At 29.7% G+C, this 10,386-nt stretch overlaps 1 protein-coding gene across 1 annotated transcript; it reads left to right on the top strand.

Moving 5' to 3' along the window:
- The first annotated feature begins 4,969 nt into the window (after positions 1–4,969).
- On the top strand, positions 4,970–10,009 carry LOC132739797 (homeobox protein engrailed-1-B-like). Its single transcript, XM_060727591.1, has 2 exons — positions 4,970–5,642; positions 8,542–10,009. Exons 1-2 carry the CDS (start codon positions 5,066–5,068, stop codon positions 8,847–8,849), a joined length of 885 nt encoding a protein of 294 aa, XP_060583574.1. The 5' UTR covers positions 4,970–5,065; the 3' UTR covers positions 8,850–10,009.
- Positions 10,010–10,386: the final 377 nt, after the last annotated feature.

The following is a 10,386-nucleotide window of genomic DNA, read 5'->3' as shown; positions in this document are numbered from 1 at the left end:
CCTGAAAATGTCCAGGGTGAATTGTTATTAATTTTAAACGTTAGACAAGATGACTATTTGGTACCATGGTCTTTACAAGTTCGATGTAGCAGAGTTTTACTGTAAAGAAAATAAAATACCGTAAGCAATTAGAAAACCATGAAAATGTCCAGAGTAAATTGTTAATTTTACACGTTAGACAAGATGACTCAACAGATGCGTAATAAAATGGCAAGGTTTTTTGTACCAAATTAAACATCGTTTGTATTTTCAATTCTGACAAAATCTTTATCATGATGTAAAACGTTTTGAATAATAGATGAAAAGCAAATGTGAACGCATTAAAATTGTTCATAGACAACATGTCCTGTTGGCTTTCACCGGCGTTTGGAGACGTCGCCAACCGGAGCGAATGACAGAACTTTTATTTCATTTATGTTACTTTTAAAGACCTGCCTTAGAGATGTTTTATTTTTGCATAAATACGGATTCACAGTACATTATGAGTATAAGCAAATTATGTCCCATATTCTATTGAATTTGTGTGATGGATTTGCCCTGCTTAGAATTTGGAATAATGTTTAAAGGCACATTCTGTCTTAGAAACAAATACATTCTTACTTCTTTAGAAAGGACAAACATGAATTTTATAATGTTTAAATAATAGTTTTTGAGAAATGTTTGATGCTTGTTACTTGAAGGAAGAAGCGATGAATGTAAAATAATTTGTCATAAAGTTGCAACATGTAAAGAAAGTAGTATTTTGCCTTCCATGCAGAATAAAACTTATTTAAAACTTATTATTTTAACTGTTTTTATTGCAAAAAAGCAACAGATCAAAAAGATTGTTTAGGTAATGGGCCAATGAGTAACTTTTTGTATTTTATAAAAGTACTCCAAAATTAAAATGCTTTTTATAAATAAAAGCATTTCTAAGGCATAATGGGTCTTTAAAGTTTAAGCGATTTTAACACAAAAATTGAGCTCCTGACAGTACAGAATCTGTTTGCACACGATATAACACAGAATGAGTATGAAAATTTAATTTTACAAAAGATAAGTTCTGACTAAAACTTGATAGTTACGAATATCTTTTTCTTTTCTTTACAAATGATAGATGAATAAAATTTTACTAATCTGAAAATTACGTTTTTATGCAAATTAAATAATTCCAATATTTTTTGTCCTTGTTCATATTCAATATAAAACCATTTATTTATTTAATGTATGACGCATTACATCTGATTCGGTTTCTTATTTCCCTCTTAATAAATGCTCCAAAGAAAATATGCGTGTGCATACAATTTGTTCACTAGTTCTTCGTCGACCTTCTTACATTTATTCGATAAAATATTGCTTGTAAGCTGTTAAAGAATGATGGAATATCATTTGAAATGAAACTCTTTATTACATACTTATAAATGAAATATTATACAAATATTGATGAAATAACATGCATATATTCACACTCGGTATTTTCACTGTAAAAATTTATTTTTCACTGCATTGACACATATTCCATATTTTCACTGGTGTCTTGCCGGACTACTTTCTTTCTTAATTCAGGAAATACAAAAAGTTAAAGGGAAAATCTTTCGAAGCATTAGATTATAAAAGAGTAAAAGTATATAATAAACAAAATATTCAAGTTTTTTTTCTTTACATAAACGGGATTAATCTTATATGGTATGAAAATTATCATATTTCATTTGTGGCTATCGTCACTCGTGATATATTTATTTTCATACTACTCTGTGAAAATAATTCCTGTATTTATACAAAAAAAAAAACTTGAATATTCTTCTATATAGTACGATTTCACTGCATTTTAAATAAACTTCTTAGATGAAAACGTTTGCATGAAAATTAACCGATTTATGATTTAATTTAATCATGACCAAACAATTTGATTTTCTGAAACTCCTCTCGGCCTATTCTTAACTACATTATAAAAAGAAAGGGGGTCATTTAAAAACATAAAAAAGATAAACACATTGATAAAGATGACAATAAATAAATATATGATTATATTTAACCGTGAAATATACTTGATAAAGTCAGGTATAAACAGAACGCTGCAGGGGTCATACGGTCATCATTCGGTCTGATAAAAATCTTAATTTTTGATTTTAGGGAAGAAATAAAGCGATTTGTAGTAACTGATGTTATCTTTATTATGACAAGTGTCCAATAAAAAAATTGATCAGAAATCAAATCTTTCTTCTTTTTTACAATTTGTTTGATATGACAGTTTATTTTGTTTATTTTAATAATTTGTAATTGGAAAATATCGATCTATCTTGTCCAGCTAGCAATATTTTTTCATTTTTCTTAATTTTATATTTCATGGTTTAATCTAATTTTGTTTTATCTTGTTTTTTAATGAAATAATGAAAACGATGATTTTTTTTAATGTCGAAATTAAAACAGGGCTTTTTGTAGAATGGTATAAAGCTATATCTTATGATTTTCTTAAAGATTTTTATACAGCGAAATTATGTTGTTTTCATAAACTTATGGTCAATTCTCGAGTTGTAACAAAGAATGTTTTTGTTATTTAACACTCATGAAAAATGTTTATAAATAGAATAAAATGCAGTTATTTTTGAGTAGGGTTTAACCGTTTAGAAACTGTTATGTGCATGCACCATTCGCTCGTAAGGAAATATAAATACATATTTCTTTCACATATTTTGGGACAATATACTTTTTTCAAAATTTAAATAAAAAATTGCAGCAGGTATGTAGCTTGATACACTTTAACATATGCGCAATAGTACAGAAAAACAATAGCAAACATGATGATATTATATGTAAAAACCCATGACAAAGAAAATATACGAGCCAAGAAAATGTAAATATTAAGTTACAGCACATGTTTTGCTTCTTTAAGTTCTTACTGTCTGCCTAAAGACAACACAGTTTATTATTTTTTCGCAAATAATTTTCTTATGAATATAATTGACCACTAACTAAAATTAATACAGACAGTTTTTATTTATTTTAATATTCTGAATTTATTGCAATGCTAAGAATAATTATATGAGCCCTGTCACGACAAAACCAACATAGTGCGTTTGCGACCAGCATGGATCCAGACCAGCCTGCGCTTCCGCGCAGTCTGATCAGGATCCATGATGTTCGCTTACCAACCCTATTACAAGTAGAGAAACTAATAGCGAACAGCATGTATCCTGATCAGACTGTCCGTATGCGCAGGCTGGTCTGGATCCATGCTGGTCGCAAACCCATTATGTTGGTTTTGTCATGACGCGGCTCATATCAGTTATTCAATTATTATTCATTATTTTCTACCAGTAATCGTTACCGTCGTCGGATTTAAGTGATTTAAACTAATTATTCTTATATTATGCAATTTTATCATCTTAAACATTTACTTTTGTTCATAGTAAAATTATTTTCCTAATACATTTGCAAACATTCCTAAACAGTTGAACGTACAGGTTGTTGAAGATATTGTAACAACTATACGTCAAGATAATTACATGTACAGTGTGTACATATATATCAATAAATCGTATAAAATGTATAATAAAGTTTTACTGTACAAAATTGCCGTTAATGTATCAATTAATATACACACATATATAAAAAAGCAACATTTACAATTTGCAAGGGTCACTTCTTTATTGACTTACTTTATTTCGAACAAATTGTTATTGCAAATTTCGCGGTCATATTTTCATACTTGGCAAATTAAACTTTCAAATAAAAGTCTGAAATTGTTTATGGCCACTTCACTCCAAATATAGACCTTTTTACTTTAATTGTGGGAAAGTCAATTTGTATATAAGGAAATGTCAAATTGATCTGTCAGTTTGGTGAGACTTTAGCCTAAAGTCGTACAGTAATGACACGGTTTCCAACATTATCATTAATATGAAAGTTTTTATCAAAGTTTATCAAGAAGTATATTTTATACATAAAGATCTTAATCAGGTTTTATGCTAATTTCTGTAAAAGATTGTGACGATTGTTCGGTACACACACGGAAAAAACCAAGGTCATCCGAATATAGATATAGATGACAGTTCAAAACACAAGGAGGGGGTCGTAAATAATTTAGACTGTTCCCCTGGAAAAGGACTTGTAAAAAACAAAAACAAAGAAACAACAACAACAACATAACCGGAAAAGTTTTCAAAAACAAAACAAAAACAACAACAAAGAAACAAAAACGCAACAATATATAATTTATGTTTCTAGAGAGAATTTACCATGTAAAACACATTGTTTTTAATATTTCATTTACTGTGAAGTAAAATAATAATAATTAAATGAGCGTTAATATCAATGAATATAATCATATGCATGTTTATGATGTCGATGATGACAAATTTCTTGGAAAAGATGTTGGATATAATACAATCAAACAACGATCTTATATAGAAAATGCTTACAAGCCTAAATAATTTTGCTGCACATGTATTTTACATGTGAAATAATAAAAAAAAACTATCAAAGTTTATAAATCAAGAAAACATATTTTTAATGAAGAAACGTGACTCAGAACAATATTTTGTTGTTGTTGAAGAAAAACAACAACAAACAAACATACTGTATAAAATTTGCTAATTGTTGGTACATGCAAGAACGAATGTTCTAAGATTACTCGTGGAATCGAATGGACACTCCGACATAAATACATACAGCTCAGTGTAGCAACTTTAATAATTACGTAAAATACGTATTTAATTAGAAATTGCCTATAAATTAAATTCTAAAATTCAATCAGTTAATTACACACATTTCATGAACATTAAAAATAAGGTAATGATATCAATTTAGGTCGAGCATGTTATCATGTTTTAGATCTATCAGTTGATGAAGAGGCGGAGAAGTTAATTGAGTATATCGAAATTCCCATTGGCTACATTATAACAGAATGACACGCCCCTCGCATGTGTAACTCCGCCTTAAGCGTAGATGCGGTTAATCAAACTAAACGATAGTCTCTATGGATTAAATATCATCGGTTGACTTTTCAATTTTAGATCACTTAACTTACGCCTCTTCAGCTTGAATGTTACGAAAGTTATAAAATATAGTGTTCATAAAATAATTGATGAAAGAGGAAGAGATAAATTCTTCGAGAAATATGGAATCGCACGAGCAGGATGAAAATTTTACTAACTTCAGTATTTCAGAAATTCTGAAACCGGGGTTTGGAAATAAACAATTGACCACAGGTGTTTTAAATCTATCGAAAGACAAAAATACATACGGACAAACGAACAGTTTACATTTAGCAGATTTACACACGTGGACTGCGCAGTCATTACATCATCTAGGATTACAGTTCAGTGCTTTTTCACCAAAAACTTGTCATAATTTTGTGTTAAACAAACATTGCACTAGTCTCCAAGATAAAGGACTTCACAGTCCAAACAGTTTATTGAAACAAACTACAAGTTATGGACTCAATTTAGAAGTGAAAAATAAAGACATTCATAATACAAGTTCTGATTCCCGGCGGGAATCATGTGGTTCCGACGGAGAAAGTATTAAAAGCAGTCCGGCGACCAGCCCAGCCGGCAGTCCGGGCTCGAGTCCAAACTCAGAGTCTGGGCAAAAACAACAAGATGAAAAGTTATGGCCGGCTTGGGTATACTGTACAAGATATTCCGACAGACCTTCTGCAGGTAATTAAATTTAAAGATTTTTAACAGATAAAATCTTACACATGTTCTGCTTGCATCTTTTCTAATATCTTAAATCAAACTTTTGTACGTTAAAATTGTTTTCAAAAATACTTTGCCTACCTATTAGTAAAGGAACTGTCTACATATAGTTCGATTGTTCTTTATCAATATTAGATCAAAAGCATCATCATTATTTTTTTGATAAAGAAGATTATTGAGCACGTATTGCATTATTACAAGCATCGGGTGTAACGCTATTTTGTTATCTTCTTTTCATTGTTATGAAATCTTGTTTGAAATCAAAAACAAAACCCCATCACACAATCACTTCTCAAAAAAAAATCCGAATGAATTCTATATATATAAATGTTTGGCAAATAGCGTTACATGGAAATTATTTGTATTTGCAACAGAGATAAAGATTAACAGAACATATCTAGTTTGTGTCATATAAAGATATGTTAGAAATGCTTTATGGGTATAATTGTATGTTTCTGACAAAAGGTTGAACAAATTGTTAAACAGAGAGTTTCTCTTTAATTAGTAGCATTCCTATGTCACTATGGTTAAAGACAGCATTCTGTGGTGAACAATTAAAGGGGTATTTCTGTATGATTTACACGAGAACAATTAAGTTGTACATTGTAGTGGTTATTTTAAAATTGTAATATCCAATGGATAACATTTGCAAAGGTTTATTGGAATATATATGAAGCCACGAATCTTAATATATTTAAATAAAATTCAGTGGCTTCATCGAGAAAATGCAATATTGAACTTGATTATTCTTGATCTGAACTTATCTTTATTGTGAAACCGTTTTCCATGAAATCTTAAGTTCTAAGCGGATCTTCTAGCACCAAACTTTCAAAAAGTAGACTTTTCCAGGAAATTTGGAAGACATTACAATTTTTATCATTTTCTTTCATAAAAAACCCACACTATCTTAGCGCAAATCTTGAAATATAACTTTGAGATTTTAATAAAGATCAAGTACTATGATTAGGAAACATATCGTTGTAATATATTAGATATTTGTATCGATATTGTATCGATATTAGATCGACTTTGTTTCAAAATTATCGAAAGAAATCTATAAAATAATCGGTTGAGTTTTCAAGAACTGTTAAGTTAACTCTACTGTTTAAATTAAGCGTTGAAGTTTGTACAACCGTTCGAAATTTATATATTATGTATATAAAAAAATAAGGAAATATATACATTTTTGCTAATAAATCTATATTATTTATAATATGTTAGTTGTATATTATCATTGCAACCTACGTTTAATTGTAACGTAAAATGCAAAAAAAAAAAAAAGAATATATAAGGAACTATGATATTGTCTTCGATTTTCAGGGTTTTCTTTCAAATAATGAAGCTAAAAATTAATAAAAAGGACAAAAAAATGTTAAAATTTATAATTATAACTATTATTATTTTAATGAAAATCTAGGCAACATATATATGTGTCAAATAAATTATCTTTGTTTTGGATATGAGCATAAGAAAGCTTAAGAGCAAATTCAATTTACATACGAAAAATAATGTTATGGTGGCTAGTCGGAACTTACTTATAATATAAAAAATGAAGCGAAATAAAAGCGTATAATTATGTGAACTATTTCGGCTTTGATTTTTTTGGTTAAAAAGTAAATGATTATGTGCAGACCGATGATTCAAACTCAAAACATTGCCGTTAAATAAAAGAGAAATAGTTAGCCATTTTTTTAGAAAATATTTTAGAAAGAGTCATATTTCATATTTTTGATATTAACTTCTTTAAAATGCGCGCAGTTGTATATAGATAATATTAATAATATTAATTGCTTACATTATTATTTGCATCATGTAAATATCATGATGGGCTTTGTTTTCTTTGGTTTCAAGAAAACTTAAATCTTCTTTTTTCGTTTTGGTACCTCATAAAAATTTATTATCGCGAAGCAAAAGGGACTGATGTGGGGGTGTCATATTTCAGGGCAAGCATCTTGCACCTATCAACAGATTTATCTCATTTTAACGTGCGTTTGTAATTTACAGTTTTATAGTTTATAAAGAATTTACTTCATAAAGAAGACAAAAAAATATAAGATTGCAATCGATGTGAATAGGGGAAAATAAAAAGCGCCCTCTCTAAACCCCGTGCAGACCCGTGTCATAAGGTCAGGGATCGAGTCAATTTACAGGGGGAATCTTGTGTGAAAATCTTACAGATATATTACAAGTAAGGCTAGTTAGACATAAAATATGCTCTTGAATAATGTTTTCTGTCATTTAACGATTTAGAGAATTAAGACCTTTCCGGAAAAATATTTGTATCGCGATTTGATGGATAGTTCGCAAATTAGTTCGCCTGTTAGCCGACGAAAAAGTTCTCTTTTTTATTACTTTGTTGACTGCCCTAGCTTGTTAACAAGTAACACACACATATATTTGTCAGGGTAATTCTTCGGTACGATCGACAGTCAATTTTGAGGTCTATATTTACATGTATACGTCAGGATTTTATTGCCAAGTTGACTTCCGTCATTTAATTGCTTTAATCGTGAAATTAAAAGCGTTTCAATTAATTAATCACCTTATCGATTATCATTTTTAAGTCTATGTATCTCTTTTGATGCGGTTTGGTCATTTTAAGATCAAATAAAACTTCTGCATTTTTTATCCAATGAAAAGTTCAACGATTTTCGGTAGACCAAAATTTGCAAATCGACAAATTTAATTAATCAAAAGTTTATTTTAAATAAGTGCAAACATGTGTGGTTGCACTAATGAACAGATGTTAAAAATTATGTCATGTATTTACATCTACATTACGAAAAGTCCATTTGATATAGTTAAAATAGATGAACAAGAAAAAGCAGTTAGATTCAAACAATTTTTTTTATCATTTCAGGTCCACGTTCAAGAAAGCTTAAGCGAAAAGAGAAGACAGTCGACGAAAAAAGACCAAGAACAGCGTTCACAACCGAACAGCTCCGAAAACTTAAAGATGAATTTGAGGCTAATAAATATTTGTCTGAGAGCAGACGACAACAGCTTGCACGTGAATTAAACTTAAATGAATCACAGATAAAGATCTGGTTCCAAAATAAGAGAGCAAAGATAAAGAAATGTACCGGAGACAAGAACGGACTTGCAATGGAGCTTATTGCACAAGGACTATACAATCACAAAACAGTTCCGGTCAAACTTGAAGCATGACGTTTCAGATGACGTCACATCACGTGACACTTGTGACATTGATCATCGTATCATGTACAGCGGATGGAATAATCAATTAATTAACTACGAAATGTTTTAATTGAATGTTAGTTGAACATGAAAAAGTGCAAAGGTCTGATTTCATGACAATTCATGCCGGCACTTACCCGGATATAGATGCGTAGTCATGGTAACCAATGACGTCACATGTCTCATAACGAAAATGCTACGCATTACTATCCTATGACAACACTTGTCCAAAGAATTTCGATTTGTAAAATATTTTCCGTTTGTATAAATTTCACATCTTTACGCTTGAAGTATCCAAATAACACGTGTAAAATGTAAATATTCACGGACTACGAATTCCAAATAATATTGACCCAGTAACTTGCAACATTTCTCTGTAATTTATTTATGTAGTTCCTACGTTCTAGAATATATTTATATGTTACTCTTTTAAGTCTTCTAGTTCATAGTAAAAGACACTAAAAGTACACACGTTTGATTTCTGAACGACATCGTTTCCAGACTCTCTGATTCAGCAGACGGTACTTTTTATTATCTACAAAAAAAGATGGCATCCATTTTTTTTATAATTGTTGTGAAATGATTGAAAGACAGTAATTGCCTCGGCCAACAGAAATCTAATTATTTAATGTACAGGACTTTTCAGATTTCTCAGTTATTTTTCAACAAAAAAAATTACATTTTCTAATGAACTTTTTTGAAAAGCATCATTTTCATTTTTATAAAAAAAGTAGCATTTATTTTAATTTTAAAGGCATTTGATCACTACAATTTTGCTTTAAGTCTTGACTGCTGTGAAAAATATCCGTTTTCCTTTCTTATTATATACTTTTTTGTATTTAAGAAGTGAAAAATAACATTGCATCAAACATAGGGAGTTTATTTAAAATAGATATATCTTTACCCCCAGTATAAATGAGATTAAACAAACACAACATCTTGTTAAATTATTATGTAACATATACTTTAGCATTTCTTTATTCAAAATATGGCAAATATTTGTGTTAATTAGAACAGAACAACATTGATAACATATCTATTTTTGTCATCGTCTTTTGTATTGCATCCTTTGTTTATTTCTGGAATCAGGCGAGTAACAGTCCCCGACAATAAAAGTGCTAAAACCCGAACTTTGTGTTTTGACTTTTCTTTTTGAAAATGCGATTCATATCAAATAATATTGTTATGAAGATTTGCTGTTGAGTTTCACAAATCCCAGTCATCAAATCATGCAAACTTTTCCCCATTTTGTTCTAACTTGTTTGAGTTACTATGTTATTTATGTAGTAACTTTTAATGGAAAAGCCACTTACAATGAATTTAGTGGACTTACAGTAACCAAAAACGTACTATGCAATGTCTTGCATAATCAATTGGCAGTCTAACATAACCATGTTGTACACACATACAGACTTTAGAGAATGGAACATTGACTTTCCATACACCTTGCCAGCAAGACAAAGGTGGCAAAACTGTTGGTTTATTATATAATATGACAAACTTTGGC

Source organism: Ruditapes philippinarum, unplaced genomic scaffold (assembly GCF_026571515.1).
Source record: "Ruditapes philippinarum isolate M1 unplaced genomic scaffold, ASM2657151v2 ctg232_1_1_1_1, whole genome shotgun sequence".
Lineage (NCBI taxonomy): Eukaryota > Metazoa > Mollusca > Bivalvia > Venerida > Veneridae > Ruditapes > Ruditapes philippinarum.
The sequence above is the reverse complement of the archived record's forward strand: the minus strand, read 5'-3'. Positions and strand labels throughout refer to the sequence as shown.

Coding starts and splice junctions, on each gene's coding strand:
- LOC132739797 (XM_060727591.1), top strand. CDS start 5,066: ATGAAAGAGGAAGAGATAAATTCTTCGAGAAATATGGAATCGCACGAG. Junction 5,643..8,541: donor TTCCGACAGACCTTCTGCAG/GTAATTAAATTT, acceptor TTATCATTTCAG/GTCCACGTTCAAGAAAGCTT.